This window comes from Ochotona curzoniae, unplaced genomic scaffold, assembly GCF_017591425.1.
Source record: "Ochotona curzoniae isolate NIBS_2020 unplaced genomic scaffold, NIBS_Ocur_1.0 contig_523, whole genome shotgun sequence".
In the NCBI taxonomy this organism is placed as follows: Eukaryota; Metazoa; Chordata; class Mammalia; order Lagomorpha; family Ochotonidae; genus Ochotona; species Ochotona curzoniae.
This window is the reverse complement of record NW_024466459.1, coordinates 9,300,016-9,319,104: the sequence shown is the minus strand read 5'-3', so window position 1 is coordinate 9,319,104 and position 19,089 is coordinate 9,300,016. Positions and strand designations below refer to the sequence as shown.

General features: G+C 57.8%; 1 protein-coding gene across 1 annotated transcript in view; it reads left to right on the top strand.

Annotated features, from left to right (window-relative positions):
* Nucleotides 1-19,089, top strand: part of LLGL2 (LLGL scribble cell polarity complex component 2) — a 30,011-nt gene that overhangs the window by 561 nt on the left and 10,361 nt on the right. Inside the window, exons 2-6 of the mRNA XM_040989674.1 lie at nucleotides 8,261-8,354; nucleotides 15,343-15,440; nucleotides 17,913-17,994; nucleotides 18,209-18,324; nucleotides 18,693-18,851. Of these exons, the coding sequence (XP_040845608.1) occupies nucleotides 8,280-8,354; nucleotides 15,343-15,440; nucleotides 17,913-17,994; nucleotides 18,209-18,324; nucleotides 18,693-18,851 (530 nt within the window). The 5' untranslated portion in view covers nucleotides 8,261-8,279. The remainder of the gene's footprint in view (nucleotides 1-8,260; nucleotides 8,355-15,342; nucleotides 15,441-17,912; nucleotides 17,995-18,208; nucleotides 18,325-18,692; nucleotides 18,852-19,089) is intronic.

The window sequence follows — 19,089 nt, the reverse complement described above, 5'->3', positions numbered from 1 at the left end:
AGCCCCGCGCCCCTTGGGACACCCCGCTGAGGACCGGGGGGTTTGCGCTGCGGGGACTGGCGAGCGATAGATCTTCGCTAGGGAAAGTTGTGTCTTGCGTTGCCGGCCGGTTGGTGGACGCACTGCGGGGGTAACCAGGGGAGCAGGTGTGGCTCTCGGAGGCGCTCACCTGAGACAGGTGAACCTTGGGTGAGGAGGGCGGGGCTGGTGCCCAGCCTCTCCCTCTTCCCAGCGGCTCCATTTGCAGGTGCAGGCCGCCTTAACCCAGGCTCCTGGGACGCCTGTCAGGGTGCACAGGGGGTTCCCAGCAGGGAGGGAATGGGTGTGTCAGAGCGACCCGGAAAGCCAGGTGGGAAGGACAGTTGTGGCCCAGCCCCTGGGACGCCAAGGTTTGAGTGGCTTTTGAGGAACCGTAGTTAGGGTGTGGGCCAGGCCTTGCCTGGGCGGTTGCAATTTCGGGGAGGACTGTTTTTCAGGCACTGTGTTGGTCCACGCAAACTGCTCTGAAGTGAGCATGGCCCAGTCTTTGCAGACCCCTCCCTAGAGTCTTCCAGGTCTGGGCTGGAGTCAACAGGTGAATACAGCTTAACTGATACTCTCATCTCTTAACAGGCAAAGCATGGGAAGAGAAAGGGGCCCCAAACCCCAGGCGACCCCCATTGCTTTAAACAATAGAGAAGTAGGCTGGGGGGTGGGGACTGAAGCATAAAGGAAGATGGAAGGAATTTCCCCCCTGGCCAGATGGTCTTGAGTTCCCAAACACTGTTCCTGGAGGTTTTTAGTCTTTTCAGATCGGCAGGTATATTTTTATTTTTAAGTTAACTTTTTCCCTCCTCTAATACTTGCAACAGGTGGGGCTGGGCCAGGCTGAAGCCAGGACCCCGGAACTGCACCTGGGTCTCCCACGTGGGAGGCAAGGGCCCGAGATTTAATCTATCACCTGCTGCCTTCCAGGGTGCTTGTCAGCCCCTGTAGCAGCTGTTTCACCTGGCCCCAGCCCTGGCCCCAGGTGTCAGGTGGGCCTGGCTGAGTTCTCTGGAGGGGACCTTTGACATGCTGAACTGTGTGTTCATGGTGGTGCCCAGATGGGCGTGACATGTCCCATATGGCCCTACATGCATGTACCCTTCCCTGGGTGCTCCTAGAGTGCACCCGCATCTTTGGTCGACACCTAGGCCTTGTAGAGGTGACCTGGGGGTGGGGGTGGGGGGCATGAATTGGACTCTTTTGGAAACCAGCTGAGCAGAGGACGCTTTGGGAACCTCTCCAAGCTTCTAGAGGTCATGGCTCTTCCACTGAGGACAAGCCCTGAGCCCCATCTTTGCTGCTTCCCTTGCTCCTTGGGAAAGCTGGGAGTGAGGCTGACCAGACCCCAGCTGCCAGGCTTTCCCCAGCCCACAAGCTAATCTGTCCAGCAGCGTCCTGCTCTGGCAGGGGGGAGGGTCCCCCAGTGGCGGGGGAGGGTGCATTCCTGCGCAGCTGTGTTGCCATGAAGGTTTCCGCCAGCTTCACAGTGCCCCCACCCCTCAGCCTCCCATGAGGAGGGGGTGTTCTCTCCTGCAAGGACAGACTGGGGGGGGGGGGCGCGGCGGCGAGTTTCTGCCATCAGTCTGTAGGAACCTGCTTTCCACAACCCCCAGCATCTCCTGGAGAAGCATGGGGGCTCAGTTTCCCAGCGTTGGCCCAGCCTTCCCTGTCTTGTAGGTCATTGTCAGCAGCTGCTGAGGCACCTGAGCCAGGGCCAGACCAGAGACCCTCGTCTGTCTGAGCTGGGAGTTGAGTGGATTCTTGAGCCAGGAGAGGCCGCCTTGGGCAGGGGTCCAGGGAGCGGCTAGGTGCCTGCTTGACTCTCCTTTTCAGGAATTCAGCCGAGGCTGTTGCTCAGGGTTTGGCAAGAATTTCTGGGCCAGGGACTCCTGGACCCTGGAAAATGGCTTATTAATATTTAATCACACTTGAGACCTGGCGCAGTGGCCTAGCAGCTAAAGTCCTTGCCTTGAGCACGCCGGAATCCCATAGGGGCTCCAGTTCTAATCCAGGCAGCTCCACTTTTCATCCAGCTCCCTGCTTATGGCCTGGGAAAGCGGTGGAGGACGGCCCAAAGCCTTGGGTCCCTGCACCCATGTGGGAGACCCGGAAGAGTTCCAACACTTGGGGAGTGAATCATCGGATGGAAGATCTTCCTCTCTCTCTCCTCTCTGTATATCTGTCTTTCCAATAAAAATAAATAAGTATTTAAATATACATATTTAATCACACTCTTGATGGGAGCCGGCTGGCCAGGGGGAGGTCTGAAGTATGCACAACCCCCTAGGGTGTCCACAGGGTGATGTCCCTGAGGCCGTGGGCAAAGTCTTGAGAGCTCTGGGATGCTACCTAAGTAGTCTGTGGTCAGTGACTGAAAGCCACTTTGCCTAGTTCATTCATCTCTGGTCAGTCACCTGTTCATTCATTGACTCACAAGGGTGTGTTTGCACCGCCTGTGTGTCCTGGGCAACGTAATCCTTAAACCAAGCACGGATCTCTGCTGTCACGGAACTTTCTCTCTTCAAGGTGGGTCGTGGGAGTGACAGGAAGGCAATGAATGGATTAAGATGTTGAAAGGCTACATCAGGGGCCAGCGTTGGTGGCAGTGACCTAGGTTAGGCCGGTGGTGCTGGCTTCCCATATGGGCGCTGGTAAGACTTACAGCTGCTCTGTTTCCAGTCCATCTCCCTGCTAATGACCTGGGAAAGCAACAGAGGATGGCTCAAGTGTTTAGGCCTCTGCACCCACATGGAAGACCCAGATGAAGTTCCTGGCTCTGGCAGCCACTCGGGGGGTGAACCAGCAGTGGAAGAAAGATGTCTTTCTCTTCTCCCCTCTTCCCCACATTTCAAGTAGATAAACTTTTTTTGAGTAAGGTTTTTATAAAGGCCAGTAAGATAGCTCAACAGGCTAATCCTCTACCTGCAGCATCAGCTTCCCATACCCTATAGGGGCTGATTGGAGTCCCAGCTGCTCCACTTCCCCCCATTTTCTGAATTTATTTTTATTGGAAAGGCAGATTAGATTTATGGAAAGGAAAGACAGAGAAAGATCTGTCCCCTGGTTCACTCCTCTAATGGCCACAACAGCCAGAGCTGAGCCAGTCGGGGGCCAGGAGCTTCTCCCAGGTCTCCCACAAGGGCACAGAGTCCCAAGGTTTGGGGCCATCTTCTGTTTTCCCAGACTAGAATCCGGGAGCTGGATGGGAAGTGCAGCAGCCGGGACATAAACCAGTGCCCATATGGGATGTTGGCACTTGCGAGGTGAGGATTTGGCCACTAAAGGCTTCCTGCTGGATTACCTGAGAAAGCAGTGAGGGATGGCCCTAGTGCTTGGACCCCTGCACCCATGTAGGAGACCCAGAAGAAGCTGCTGGCTTTGAATTGGCTCAGCTCCGGCCCTTGTGGACAGCCTGATTGAAGGACCTCAGCGGGTCTTTGGCCTCGCAGCCCTGGGTGGGCCGCAGCCATCCCTTCCTGGCAGCTTCCTGGGACAGCAGGTCAGCGTCCCAGAATGGGACTCTATTGGTCAGACTCAGACTGCCTGCCCACCCTGGCCCCGGGCAAGTAAGTATTCCATCTTCTCCCAGGAAGGGTTCTGCTTTTCCATGGGCGTGCCTGTCCTGTTGCTATCTTCCCTAGAGTCTGGTGTTGGCTGACAGCAGGGTTCTGAAGCTCCCCCACACTCAGTGTGGGTGGGCATGGGGACCAAGATTGTGCCCCCACTCCCTGCAACCCTACCCCACCCTGTAACTGACGTGGGAGTTTGGTGATGTGTGTGTGATGTGCTTCAGGTAACCCCTCACCTCAGCTAGCTTTTGGTGCCTTTTATCCTCTCGCAGCAGCTCGGAGGGGCAGTCACTAGGCTGTAGGTGGGGGATCAAGCTGCCTGGGACAGCCTGGGCCCTGGCGAAGCGGTCACAGGTGTCTTGAGTTGTTGTTCCGGCTGACAGAAGCCGGAAGGGGTCAACAGATGCCCCGGTGCTTCGAGCCCTGCCCCTCAGCTCCAGCTGGCAGGAGCTGCAGGGGCGTTCTCACATCCGCCACACGGGAGACCAAAGCCACACGCACAGGCCACACACAGGATGTCAGGGAAGGGAGGGGAGCCCGCAACTCCTCACCCTGTGCTCCTGGAGAGCAGAAGGAGCCTGTGGGTGTGGACTCGTCCTGGGACCCTCTTTGAGGACTTCATCCGGGGCTAAGCCCTTGGCCCACCCCCAGGATGGGCTCAGCTTGGCCAAGCCTGTGGCTCATTGGGGCACAGCTGGGCCCAGGAACTCCCAGGAGGGCCAGCGGAGGACGGACGCAGGGACCTGGGAATGCCCTTCATCCTTCCACAAGCAGCTGTACCAACAGGGCAGGGGGCTTGAGACAAGCCCAGTCCTTGGGGGTTCTTCTCTGCCTCCACTCATCTCAGATGACTGGGGTATAGAGATGGAAGCGAAAGGCGGGGCCTGAATTTTCTTAGCTCCTTTGTGTGTTCCAGGTAGGCCTCAGGGTGGAGGGGACTTCCCCTAGGACCAAGAGTGTTCTGCCAGCAGTAGCAGTGTTGGGACTAGTGAGAAGAGATGGCATTGCTGGGTTAGCTGCTCCCAGGGAATTTTCAGGCTTGTTCCACACCCAAGTTAGTTTGCCAGGCCCTGCTGGAGTTGCGATGTCCTCGGGTCCCTTGAAGCCAAGGCCTTGTAGCCACTGCCACCCACTGTGGCTGTCCCAGCCTTTGTACCTTTTGTTACCTAAAGGGATGCAGAGCCCGCAAAGCTGCTAGCCGAATGGTGGGAGCCCCACCCTCACTGCTGCCTGGGGTCCCCCGGGGTGGCCTGCCCTGCCTGCCCAGGAGCTAGAGAAAACCATCATTGCCAACCCGGTGCCCCTCTGCCAGCATGTGTAAATTTTCAGTAGGTGCTTCCGGACTTGGCTGTGTGAGAAGCTTCAGGACCAGGTAGTCTTCTGCCCTTTCTGTGGCTGCAGTCTGCCGACCGGGGGCTGAGCATGTTCTGTCACCCCTTGCTGGTCTCAGCAGCACAAGGCTGGGGTGAGCATTCATGGGACTTGATGGTGGCTCATGCCCCTCCCCCAGTGCCCACAACTGATGCCTGGCAGGGAGCCCCAGCCAGGTCTCTGGAAAATGTAGGTGGCGGGGTCCCATGTGTTTGAGCCATCACTGCTGCTTCCCAGGATGCACCCTAGCAGAAAGCTAGGTATGTGGAGCACAGCTGGGGCTCCACCCAGCAGAGCTCTCAGTGTCCTAACCCATCGGTAAATGAGCACCCAGTGGCCCTGGGAACGTGCCGTTTTAGCAGGAAGTAGGGTCAGACGCTGGGGGTCAGGGTCAAGGAAGACGGGGTGGCCTGGGCAGGTGATTTCTGATGTTCTGCTGCTGGGAGAGGCAAGGAGGTGTTCCAGAGAAGCCCCAAGTGAACAGGGTCCCGGTGAGAGCTGGGTAGGTGGGGCTGATGTGTAAGGGCATTTGGGGGAAAGAGCAGGCTCAGGTCAGAACTGTCAGTGGCTCCCAGTAGCAGCCGATTGGAGTTCCCCTGTGCCTGAGTCCCTGGCCGCCTCTGCGCACAGGAGCACTGCTTTGTCTGGCGTCCCAGAACAGTGCACAAGCTTGTCCCATATTCAGGCTCCGCACCTGTCACTCCTTTTGCTCTGGCCTGTCTCACCTCCTGGGCATCAGTCATCGGTGAGCACTCGCCAGGTGCAGCAGTGACTTCCAGAGTCCCTGAGCGAGCTGAAGGAGACCTTGTGTGTGCTGAGGCTCCGCAGGCGCTGTGGAGGAGGGTGTGGACCTTCAGCCTGGCTACTGCGTCTTAGCATCTCCCTTGGTGTTCTTGATGACCCCGGGCCCTGCCAGAAATCATCCCGTGGACTGAGCCGCGTCTGTCCTAACCTGAGAAGCACTCCCGATCCCGGGACAGGGCCTGTTCCATGGGGAGCCACTGTGCCAGGCGCCACCCCGTGTGAGAGGAAACCCCAGCTGCCCTTGGAGGGCTCTGTGTGGGCCGTGCAGCATAAGAGGCCGCCAGCATGGAGAAGCTGGACAGTGACTGTGGTCAGGCCCGGTCCTGTTGGTCCCAAGCCTGGGGCGCTTTGTCTTGCAATCTCCTTGTCTGCCTCCAGAAGTGGGCTGGGGAGATGGGATCTGCCCCACACCTGGGGCCTGGCTTCCGGAGGCTTCTCCGCAGGGAATTGCCTGTCTGGCGTAGGCAGTCCTAAGGGGCTGCCTGGAGTGAGTGCAGCCAGGCCCTGGATCTGACACCCCACTTCCTTCAAGAAGGGGTGGCACTCAGGTACTCTGTGCCTGGGCAGACGTGGACCTTTTGAGACCCTGCACCACTCTCCGAGTGGATAGCACATGTGGGGGTGTGTCTGTGCAGGCACCTTCTGACCTGTACCATCATCCATCCTTCGCTGCTGCCCAAAGTCCCTAGACCCAGGGTCAGATCCAAGGCTGTGGCTTCTGCCAGGTGACGGGTGTGGGCTGCTGGCTCCTGCGGGCCTTGCCCATCAGGTGGCTCCCAGGTGGGGTTGATGTTCTGTGCACACATGCATGATTGCGCCAGGACTGTGTGGCTGGTGAGAAGGTGTGCTCTTACCCTCTGATGCCATCTCTACATCCTCAGCATCTGCCTGCCTCCTGTAGCACCCGCACCCTTGCCTTGCTTGTGGCCCTTGAGCCTGGGAGGGGTACTTAACCATATGCCTCCCTCCCTGGGCTTGGGGTGGGGGAGGTGGCAGCTACAGGCCTCTCTGCTGCTCCAGGGCGTTGCTTCCAGCTTCCTCTGGCTTCTGACCCAGTAACCTCGCACCCTCACCCCCACCCCAGGGGCGGGGGAGGGGCTGGTGCCAGAGCCTGCGCCCTCCCCCACGGCTGGAATGCAGCAGCAGAGGCTCCCTTTGCCCGCCCTGGGCTGGGATCTGTTTTCATCTCCCATCCCAGGAGCCTCCAGGGCTCTCCTGCTGGGTCCAGGGCCTGCCGTGGGCCTCCAATCCAGTGGGCGCCCCAGCTTTGCCATTCCCCAGTGGAGTGGGAGACCCACCCTGGCTGCTCTCAGGCGTGAAGGTGTGGATCTGTGGCTCTCCTGCAAGTGACAACCTTGTGGGTTTTCTGATGGGGGCAGGGCGGGAAGAGTGTGGTGTGGGAGCTGGTTCTGATGTTTGTTTTGGAAGGAGCCTGCCTGAGTGCAATGTTGGCCAGCCCTGGTTTGTCCAGGAGATGCCCCTTGCACACGGGTGGGGGCGGGCTGTGCCTCTTGGAGTGGCAGTCTGCAATCACATGGGGCCTGGGGCCTGGTCTTTGCTACCTCCCAGGAGCCGCTTCCTTCAGGCCTAAGAAGACCCTCCCCCCACCTGGTCGGAGACAGCTGTCCCCTCTTAGCAGCAGCCCCAGAGCGAGTCCCCCCAGAGCCAGGTGTTGAATGATTGGGGCCACTTCTAGAGCCCCCAAGTCTCCCAAGGACCAGGCTGGCTGCACTCCTGGGAGCCGAAAGTGGGAGTGCAGTAGGTCCTTCCCCTGTGACATTCCAGAAATACCTTACCCTTGGTTTGGGTGGGTAGACGTACAGTCTGGGGGCCTTGAACTGGGTTTTACTGGGGCCTTGATGAGTCCTGTAAGAGCCCATGGGAACTGGTGCCTGCCTGAGCTCACCCGGTAAAGAACCCAGGGCAGTGTCCCCTTGGGTGGCAGGAGGTGCAGGTGGAAGTTAGCAGGATGCTGGGGTGTAGCACCAAGCACCCCACAACCTCATAGGATGGGGCAGCACCCCTGATCTGACTCCCATTGGTGGCCGGTGTTGGAGGGGCGGAAAGAGATCCAGGGCGTCCTCCCTGAGGTTAGGAAGAAGAATTTGTTCAGATTCCCTAGCCTAGAATTGCTACAAGTCCATGTGGGCACTTCTGGGAACCCTGAGAGGGTAGCCCTTGGCAGACTCCTTCACCCCACCTCTAGAGAGGCTTGGTTTCCCTCCCTTCAGCCACAGTTCTATGGGTTTTTTAGAAAACAGGTTAACAATTAAGCTAATTAACGTGGGGCCTGCTGGCCGCCTCATTGATCCCTATAAAACGGGGCTAAATGGCTCCCCCACCCTCCCCAGCTCCTGCTCCCATTAGAAGGCCGCCAGTGAGCGCTGAGTGTTAAGCAGCTGGGACAGGCCTGGCAGGGAGGTTTCCCAGGTCGGGAGAGAAGCGACCCAGGCCCCTGCTGTGTTCCACAGCCTCTCCTCTTTCCCCAGGTCTTGCCAGTGCAGGAAGATGAGGCGGTTCCTCAGACCGGGACATGACCCTGTGCGAGAGAAGCTGAAGCGGGACCTGTTCCAGTTCCACAAGGTGTGTTGGGGCGCCCGGGACGGGCAGGTGGCCTTCTCCTGGGCAGGACTTGACCTGGGGGAAACCCTGGCTGGAGTCAGCGCCCTGGGCCCCCGATCTTCACTGGCCATATAGCCCCTGCAGATCACCACATCAAGTTTCAGCTTCCCTATCGATGCACTGGGGCGGTGGGGGGAGGTGAAGCTACCTGCTCTGCTTCCCTTCTTCCCCCACCCGCCCTGCCTCGTCCAGGCTCACGGATGGGAAGATGAAAGGACATTGGCCCTGCCAGGTATAATGATGATGTCCCAGTGCTGCCAGGTACCCTGGGGCACGAGAGACTTAGGCTGTGGCTGTTCCCTCAGATGGTCCCTGAAGAAGGTGCCGCTCTGCCTGCAGCCTGGACCAGGTGTCCTGAGGCACAGGGAGTCAGATTTGGCGTTTAACCACCAGGTCCGGCAGCTGCTCCCAGAAGCTCCACCAGGCTTCCCCGAGGAGGCTGGGGCCTGAGCGGGTGGCACTGGCGTTGCTCATTAGCCCCTCTGGTGGTTGGGAATAATTAGCCTGCTCACCTCAGCTTTGATCCCTCGGCCTCAGGGTGGGCTGCCTGAAAGAGACCCCAAGGCATGCTGATGAAGGAGGAGGTGTCGGACTTTGGTGGGAGCCAGGGAATATCTGGCTAGCCTGTCTGGGAAAGGACTGTCTTGTCTGCTGTGAAACTCAGTGGCCTCTCTGGTTGCCTCATTGGCTTGAGAAGTGCACAAGTGGCTTGTTCACATTCAAATCCAGTTTTGCTACTTAGAGCTGGGAGACTGTGCGGGTCGCCCACACCCCAGGCCTGCCATGTGCTTACCTGGAATTAGGTGACCTCAGTACTGGGCACATAAAGACCAAGGAATCTTAGGGTTTGGGTTTTGGGGTGAGGATCTTCCCCCACCCCTCGGTGGCAGTGCTGGATCCTGGCTCCCACTGTGCCCTGCCATATCCCCCTGGCTTGCTTTCTGCACCCATTAGAGAAGGTGTCAGGGATGGGGTGACCATTGTCTCAATCCAGCACCTTCCTCTCACTGGTTTTTGGGCCACAGGAAATGGGAGTGTGGACATGAGCAGTTAGGGCCCTTGGGAGACCTGAAACTTGCCACCCTCACCCCCAGAGGGGAACATCTTGTGGATGCCTCCATGGGTCTCAAAATCCCAGCGGTCCCTGGGGACCTAGCTGACTCCCAAGAGCCTACCCTGGGCACTGCTAGGATCTCCCTTTATTTTTTTTTAAGACATGTTTTTATTGTAAAGTCAGATATACAGAGAGGAGGAAAGACAGAGAGGAAGATAATCCATTCGATGATCCATTCCCAAAGAGGCTGCAACGGCTGGAGCTATGCCAACCCGAAGCCAGGAGCCAGAAGCCTCCTCTGGGTCTCCCACACAGGTACAGGGTCCCAAGCTCCCAGGCCATCCTCAACTGCTTTTCCAGACCACACACAGAGAGCTGGAATGGAAGTGGAGCTGCCAGGATTAGAACTGGCACCCATATGGGATCCTGGAATGTGCAAGGCGAGGACTTTAGCCGCTAGGCTTCTGTGCCAGGTCCTAGAATCTCCCTTTAAAGGTGGCCCTGGTTCCAGCAGGAACCAGACCAACAGGCTTGGCAGAAAAGAACCCCCACCCCAAAAGGTGGGACTGGGTGGGGCTGGAGTGGAGGAGTTTTCCCCTATCTCCTCTTATACCGGTGGTCCCCCAACTTGGCCACCCCCAGCCTCAGGCCTGGTATTCCACCTAACCCCTAGGTCCCTCCTTCATTCACAAGCGAGAACACACATTTATCACCAGCTGTACAAGCTGCCCAAAGCTTGGGCCATCCGTGGTCTTGGCTCTTCAGGACTAGGGGAGTGCGGCAGTACTACCCTGAAATTCCCTGTAGGGGGAACGAGAGCACAGTGTAATGGAATTGGAGGGTGCAGCCATGTTCAGCTAGGTCTGGCGTCGGGGCCACCTCTGACGGGAGCTGAGGTCCGACCAGTTGGGAAATGTGGGATTCAGCACAAAGGAGGCCCCCTGGTTCTGGGGCCCGCTGTATGGGAGGAGGCAGTTATGAGCCCTGCCCAGTCGATGCCCACTGGAGGGGGTGTGATGTGTTATTGGTCGAGAAGCCTTAAACTAGGGAACTCTTGGGAGGGAGGTGTCGTTGACGAGACCTGGTGATAGCTTGAAGGAGATGGGACAGGCCTGGCGTCCCTGTCCAGGCTGAGTGAGGAGAGGCTGATCACTTTTGACCGGGGCAGGAAGGGCAGGGCCATCTCCGGAGAAGTGGTTTGGTCAGTGCTGACCCAACGCTGGGCTGCCTGGATGCCCAGCAGGGTGGCCTGGTGCAGGTCGCACTTGCCACAGATGGAGGTGCTCCGGAGACTGAAGGAGCTGTGGGGTTAGGCCAGCCCCAGCCGTGGGCAGTGTGGAGGGGCGGTCAGTCCCCTGGCCTGTCCTCTTGCGATGACTGTGGTCATCAAAGCCAGTGCTCTGAAGGGGATAGGGAATGGGTCTAAACCAGCTTTTTTTTTTAAAAGATTTATTTATTACAAAGTCAGATATACATAGAGGAGGAGAGACAGAGGAAGATCTTCCATCCGATGATTTGCTCCCCAAGTGAGTGCAACAGCCAGTGCTGTGCCGATCCAAAGCTGGGAACCAGGAACCTCTTCCGGGTCTCCCACACGGGTGCAGGATCCCAAAGCTTTGGGCCATCCTCGACTGCCTTCCCAGGCCACAAGCAGGGAGCTGGATGGGAAGTAGGGCAGCCGAGACTAGAACCGGCACCCATCTGGGATCCCGGCGCGTTCAAGGCGAGGACTTTAGCTGCTAGGCCACGCCGCCGGGCCCATAAACCAACTTTTAAAAATGTGTGTGTAGGGCCCGGCGCGGTGGCGCAAGTGGTTAAAGGTCCTCGCCTTGCACCCCCGGGATCCCATATGGGCGCCGGTTCTAATCCCGGCAGCCCCGCTTCCCTTCCAGCTCCCTGCTTGTGGCCTGGGAAAGCAGTCGAGGACGGCCCAAAGCTTTGGGAACCTGCACCCGCGTGGGAGACCCGGAAGAGGCTCCTGGCTTCGGATCGGCATGGTATCGGCCCGTTGCGCTCACTTGGGGAGTGAATCATCGGACGGAAGATCTTCCTCTCTGTCTCTCCTCTCTGTATATCCGCCTTTCCAATGAAAAAATAATAAAAATAAATCTTTAAAAAAAAAAAAAAAAAAAAAAATGTGTGTGTATATATGTATATATTACAAAGAAGGGAAAACGGGTCTCTTATCTGTTGGTTTGCCCTCCAGATAGTCACAAAGGTCAAGGCTGGACCAAGCCAAAGCCAGAAGCTTCTGGAATCTGGGTGTGGGGCCTGGGCACCTGAGCCTCCTCCGCTGCTTTCCCAGGAGCTGAATCGGAAGTGGAGCAGCTTCAAGCTGGACATGGGCCTCTCCCTCTGCTGACCTTCTCATTCCCCTCCCCTACCCCATCACTGGGAGATGTCTGAGCCAGGAACTTTGTCCCATGCCCCATAGCGGGAGCTGTGAGCCAGCTGGGTGCCAGGCATCGGAAGGAGAGGCTTGCTATAGTTAGGTCAGTGGTTGTGCTTCCTTGCTGTGTGGCAGTGTGCACATTCCCTCATGTGTTCAGTGGCCTTGGGGCAGTCTGAATCAGGGCTGCTGTGCACAATGCTTCAGTGGTGCCTGGCATGTAACTGGCCTTGTCGTAGCTTCATCCTACAGTGCCCAGGTGAGCAAGCTGAGGCTTCTGGGGCTCCTACAGCCTGAGCTGAGCGTGTCCTGAAGGGCCCTGGCTGCAGCCGGAGGTGTCCCAGTTGTCTGATGGGCTGTGGCGCCTTTGGCTGGTGGCACCACCTCTCTGAGCCCTCACTCCACCTGTGATGTCATGGTTTGTTGGAGGAGGGGAAGGACCTCAAACCCACAGATAAGTCAGCTCTGACAACCTCAGAGCCGGGGACATGGGGGCCCGGCTGGGGAGGAAGTGACTCAGGTAAAACCCCTTCCTTCAAGTCTGTAGGGCTGCTCCTGCCCAGGAAACTTCCACAGCGGTGGTACTCCAGGCCCAGAACCACGCAGTGGGCTCCTGACTGGCTGCCCCAGTCCAGCTCCAGGGGAGCAGGGGGGTTGTCTTGATTTTTGTATGGCTGGGGCCCCTGGTGTCAGGTGGCAGCCACACAGGGAGAACCAGGCTGCTGCTAGCCAAAGCCAGGAATCTGAGATGACCACACCCAGTATCGGGCAGAGGTGCCCAGCCAGCAGCATGGGTGTGGCTCATTGGCCCTGGGCTGCCTCCTGTGGCTCTGAGCCCCGCCCTGCCATACCCTGACGGTGCCTGCTCCATCCTGGTTCCACTCAGGACCTCCTTGGCCTGAGCAGGGGGATGGAGGGCCCCACTGTCTGGGACTCACAGCCTTTCCTGGCCGCCTCCCCTTTTGGGCACCTTCTGGCGGGGAGAGGTGGGGTTTTCTCACACTCACTCCTGGCTAGGGTTGCAGTTAGCGCTGCAGCTTGGCAACGCCTGCAGATCTCCATTCCTCCTAGCTCCACATCAAAGGGGTGCATTGTTCTCCCCTGCCATGGCAGAGGTCACCTGAGCTAGGCAGCAGGATGGGGCAGGGCCTGATAGGCTGGTGCCGGGGTCAGGAGGTGGCAGGAGGGCAGCTGCTGGGCTTTGGGGGCCCTAGGCAGCTGCTCTAGATGGAAGGGGCAGCCCAGGTAGGTGCCCCCTGTAAGGTGTGTTGGGGGGATCACTTACACCTCCTGTCCCAGGTTCTGTAGACTGTCAGGAGGTCCAGAGCATCCATGGAAGGGACGGCTGGTGCAGGAATCCCTGGAGTCTTGGCTTATTGCATGGTATCCCCAGGACCCGCAGCCGGGGTTTCTAGCTCCTCTCCGAGTCCACATCCCTCCCTCCCTCATTTCCTTCCGTCCTGAGGGTCCATATGCTTCCCTACCCAGCAGCCCTGTTCACTGCCTTCTGGAGTTGCTTCAGGAATTTTTGGGCCTCCCCTCCCCATCTCGGTGGTCCTTGAGAGCCACGCTGCTTGCACCTCACCTCTCGTGGGCCCTGTCCAAATCCTGTCACTGTGACACTTACTCCACTTTGCTCTGGGGAAATCTATCCTTCACAATCCTTTCCAGGGTTGTGAACTGGGAGAAGCAGCCCCACGGGATGGGATGGGAGGCCCTGGGGCTGGGGGAGAGGATTGGAAAGTGGCAGAGAGCAGGGCCACAGTGCTCCTGGATCCCGAAGGAAGTGAGGTCTGTTAGCAAGGGACTAAAGGATGAGCCCCCCAGCCCCTCTCTCTGTCTTTGGATTAGAGCAAAGACTGACTGGGAGAACTGCACGGGACGTGTTGACTCCTTGGTGAACTCTGCTGCAGGTGCCTTGAGGTTGAGCGATAAGCCATGTGTGTAGCTGTGACTTTCCGAGAAGCCATAGCCTACAATCGCTTAAACTTTCATATTGACCCCAACGTTTCTTACAGTTGCTTTAAAAGCTAAACACCCAGTCTTTGGAAATGCTCGCTCTGTTCTTGGAATTTGGACAACCCATGGTGGGAAGTGAAGCTTGGAGCTCAGTCCGAGTCCAGATTGTGTTCTTGAATTCAGATAGTTCCCAGCATCCTTGAGAGATTCTGTGACTGATCGGATGCTTGTTCTCAACAGCAACTTAGCTACAGTTAAAATCCAGCTCCTCGTTGGCATCAGCCACACTTGGAGTGCCCAGGAGCTGCAATTGGCTTGCAGCTGCCACTTCTGTAGGACCTTGTCCCCGGGGTCCTGCAGACCCAGGCTGCTGTGCTCTGAGCTGCTGCTGGAAGGAGTACTGTCGTCTTGGGAGCCCTCGGACAGGCGCTGGCTGCTGACTTCCGGAGGCCTAGCAGGGTGGCTTCTCCCACGTGGCCTATCCCCCTTTCCTGGGAAGTGTTTACATTCCAGACGCCTGGCTATCTAGCCAAGACTCTGCCAGACTCTGCATTTTTTGCATAACTGAACAGGAACCTGTGCTGTGACTGGCTAGGGGGGCTCCCACAGGGTCCCTTCTGCCCCCACCCCTACCCTGGTCTATGCTGTCCAGTTATGGCCTTTCACAGGTCAGCCTGTGTTGCTGCTACCCATTAGGCTGTCACTGGAGCTTTCCTGCCTGGCCCAGTGGCAAAGCGGGCAGTGGCTACACTGGCTAAGCTGTCATGCTAGCCGACCCCCGGACCCCTGGTTGTACTGACTTGAGGTCAGGTAGGGGCGGCTGCCGTGTTGCTGCCAACTTTTTCTATGGGACAGGGTCCTTAAAGCTGCCTGCTGGCGCTGTTCGTTCTGCGGGATCAGGACCCCTGGAGCGCGACAGGGTCCATCCACTTGCTTGGGGGTGCCATGGTCACTGGGAAGAACCCAGTGGGCAATAAAGGTAACCACCTGAGAATGGTGCCACCATGGGACTAGTGGCATGATCTCGGGCTCATCTCTGTTCTCACATAGGGACACAGACGCACGAGCATCCCAAGGATGCCCTCAGAGCTGTTAGCAAGGGCTGCCGTGGGCTGTGAACGCTGGGGATTTGCAGCTCTGCATGGTCAGGCGTCGTGGCCCTCCAGAAATGCCTCCCTCGGAACGTGGCTGGACAGTGGGAGACCTTCAGAGTGGAGATTCGGGACTGGCAGAGCTTCAGCCCAGAGCTGGGCAGGGCTGCTGTGGCAGCCCTCAGGCCAAGCTCACAGTGTGTACCCAGGCAGTTCCTGAAGGACCAGGGTCTCTGTGCTGATACCATACATGCCCTGCTCTACACACCCACAAGTCCCCCCAACTCCTGCAGGAGGGCTGAGCGGGGAGCCTGGGGCTGTTGAAGACAAGATTAGATGTGGGAATTGGATATGTGAGGGAAACCAGAAGGCAGAGTGCTCTTACTGGGGTGCTGCGGGGCCCCCCAGCTGCTGCAGTCAGGGGGCACTCAGGTACACACGTGGTTCTCATTGCAGACGGTGGAGCATGGCTTCCCGCACCAGCCCAGCGCCCTCGGCTACAGCCCCTCCCTGCGTCTCCTGGCCATTGGCACCCGCTCCGGAGCCATCAAGCTGTATCCTTCTGGTACCCTGGGATGGGTCCTGATCCCAAGGGCCTCTGGGATGGAAGGGGTTTGGAGAAGACTGTCCTTTCTTTCTCCTCCCTCTGCCATGGCCAGCTTCAGAAGCAGGCTGGTGGGGTGGGATACAAGCTGGTCACTGCTTATCTGTCCTTTAGGGAAGAGGGGGGCCTTAACTGCAGGCAGTTTCTCTCTATCCATTCAGGGCTGCTGTGTTGTCTCCCCTCCTTACATGGCTTCCTTGCTCACCTATTGCTGCAAGTTTCTACTGCACGGGAGACAGGCAGAGGAGTCTGTGAATCTCGCAGACCTGCTTTGCGGGGGCTGAGGGTTGGGGATGGGGCCCTGACACCCCACTTGGTGTGTAGGTGGTCTGCCTCCCTTGGCTCCATCCCCTGGAGGAAGTAAGTCACAGATGGACCCCCCCCCTTTATGGTGACCTTGACAAACATCAGAGTGGACTGTCCCCCAGGGTCCTGTCCAAGGCAAGATGGCCTTGGGTGCAGGGAGCGGTGAGAAGGCAGCTCCAGCTCCAGGCTCTGCCCTCCCTTCCACACACACAGACACACCAGGGGGTGGAGTAGACTCCTGCTTGGTAGGACACCCCACCCCCACCCCATCCCTGCAGCCTGAGGCTGGATGCTGTCCAGCTGGCTCTGGGGTGGCTCCAGGGCTAGGCCACAGGTTCCAGGAGGATCACCCTCAACTTCCAGCTGCCCCGGGCTGAGCCACAAGTCTTAGAATGCCCCCTTCTGCTATCTGACCTGTACCCCCAGGGGAGCTGGGATTGGAGGACCACCTTGGACAGCTTAGCTGGCCCCTCCCCCAGGAAAAAAAAACAGCTCTGTGCCACCGTAGCTTTTGAGGGAACAGGGCTCTAGGGCTGCTGTGTATACAGCCGGGCAGGGACCCAGATCCTCCTGCCGACTGGGCCTTCCCTTGGCTGGTTAATCATTACCAGGACTGGATCATATCCTGGTTACCAATCCCTGCTGGCTGCCAGGGCTCCTAGGCCATAACTTATGGTGGTCACTGGGGGGCCCTGGATTTTCTTACAGGTGCCACCAAGCCATGGAGGGTCAGAGAGACTGTGTTAGCTCAGTTTGGGAAGTCAGAGGTCTGGTAGCCTCACAGTCTTTAAAAAAATATTTTTAAGCTTTAAAAATTTTAAATTAAAAAAAATTTTCAAAAGGCTTTAAAAAAAGCCTTTTAAAAAACTTGGGGGTCAATGTCACCAGGCAGCAGCATATAGCTGACATGTCACATGGTATCGATTCCTATCCCAGCTGCTCCCATTTTTTTTTTAAAGATTTATTTTTATTACAAAGTCAGATATACAGAGAGGAGGAGAGACAGAGGAAGATCTTCCGTCTGATGATTCACTCCCCAAGTGAGCACAACGGCCGGTACTGCGCCGATCCAAAGCTGGGAACCAGGAACCTCTTCTGGGTCTCCCACACGGGTGCAGGGTCCCAGAGCTTTGGGCTGTCCTCGACTGCCTTCCCTAGCCACAAGCAGGGAGCTGGTTGGGAAGTAGAGCTGCCGGGATTAGAACCAGCGCCCATCTGGGATCCCGGCACGTTCAAGGTGAGGACCTTAGCCACTAAGCCACACCTCCGGGCCCTGCTCCCGTTTTTCAACCAGCTCCCTGCTAATTGCCTGGGAACAACAACAGAAGATGACCCAAGTGTTTGGACCCCTGCCACCCACACGGGAGACCTGGGTGAAGCTCCTGGCTTCAACCAGGCCCAGTCCTGGCCATCGTGGCCATTCAGAGAATGAACCAATGAGCAGACAACCTTACACACACTGTCATTCGTTTTTAATGTTTTTATTTGGAAGGAATATTTTTCAGAGAAGGAAAGAGGGGTTTCCCAGCCTCTGATTCACTCTCCAAATGGCTGCAATGACCAGAACTGAGCTGATGCCAAGCCAAGAGCTGCTCTGCAGGTCTTTCACATGTGTGCAGAGGCTCGGGAACCCAAGCCGTCTTCCACTGCTTCCCCTGGGCCATAAGCAGGAAGCTGGATTGGAAATGGAGCACCCAGGACTTGAGCCTGTGCCCATATGGAGTGCCAGTGCTGCAGATAGCTGTTATATCATCATGCCAGCTCCCTTGTCAGTCATTAAAAATAAAAAGGATCTGATAGTGACATAAAAGAGATCTTCCATTTGCTGGGCCACTCGTCAAATGCCCACACTAATTGGTATGGACCAGGCCCCAAGCCAGGAACCAGAAATTCCATCTAGGTACGGGGGAGCAGGATCCAAGTCCTTGAGCCATTGCCACTGCGTTCCAGGGTGTTCGTGAGTCGGAGGAATGGCCAGGACCTTGCTCGGGCACCCTGAAGAGGTTGCTCGCACATCCATGGCTGACAGACTTGTCCCCTGGGGCCAGGTCCCTGACTCAGACTACTGCCCCTCTTCCCCTGCCATCTGCAAAGCCTTTCCTGAGCCATCTCCCAGGTACGGGGCCCCAGGGGTGGAGTTTATGGGGCTGCACCGCGAGAACAACGCTGTGATGCAGATCCACTTCCTACCTGGCCAGGTGAGGGTCTTTGCTTGGGTGGTTTCGATGCAGATAGCAATCCCTGGGAGCGCCTCCCTTTCCACAGCTGAGGGCTCATGCGCCAGCTTGGGAGTGGCCAGAGGACTTGGGGCCCCATGGCTCTTTGAACAGTCTGGATGGCTCTGGTGGGGAATGGTCCCCACCTCTCCCCTTCCCTGGCTCACAAGACGGCGCCTCCCTGGCCCCTCCCTAGTGCCGGCTGATTACACTGCTGGATGACAACAGTTTGCACCTTTGGAGCTTGAAGATCAAGGGTGAGCTGTCAGAGCTGCAGGAAGAGGAGAGCTTCACACTCCGAGGACCCCCAGGGTAAGGACGTGAGCCAGGCCTCGCCCGGCTAGGCTGACCCTTGCACCCAGCTCCAGGTGGGCCCACCCTTTGAGGCCCTCTTGTGCCCTTGGCAATGACCGGTGGCAGAAGCTCCAAGATGGCTCTTCCTGCTCCCTCGCCTGAGCTCTCTGCCATCAGTCTCTGCTCTTGGCAGGAAGTAGCCAGCAGGTTCGTCCCAGACCAATAGGTGATGAACCTTGTCGTTGGACCCCGCAGGCCTGTTGTCCCAAGGCAAGGCTGCCCTGGGGGCCTATAGGAACAGCCAGGAGTGGGATTCTGTCCTCAAGGGTCTCCCCTGCCTGGGCAGCACCCAGCTCACAGTGAACCAGTCCCGCCCCCACCAACAGGGCCGCCCCCAGCGCCACGCAGATCACGGTGGTCCTGCCCCATTCTTCCCGGGAGCTGCTGTACCTGGGCACCGAGAGCGGCAGTGTGTTCGTGGTGCAGCTGCCCAGCTTTCACGTGCTGGATGACCGGACCATCAGTGCCGACGCTGTGCTGCAGCGGTGAGCTGCTGGGGTGAATGGGTGCTCTCTGGGTCAGAACATGGGCAGAAGGACTGAGCTCCCCCCATCCCATCCTCCAGCTGTACCAACTGGGCATCCCAGCCCTGATTGGAGTACTGGGCCTAACTTGTCACTTTAGAGGTGAGGAAAGTGGGGTCCCCCAAATGCTTATGCACCATCACTTACTCAATGCTGGGCCCTTTGCCCTGATCCCATGGGCCCCACAGGCAGTGGGGGA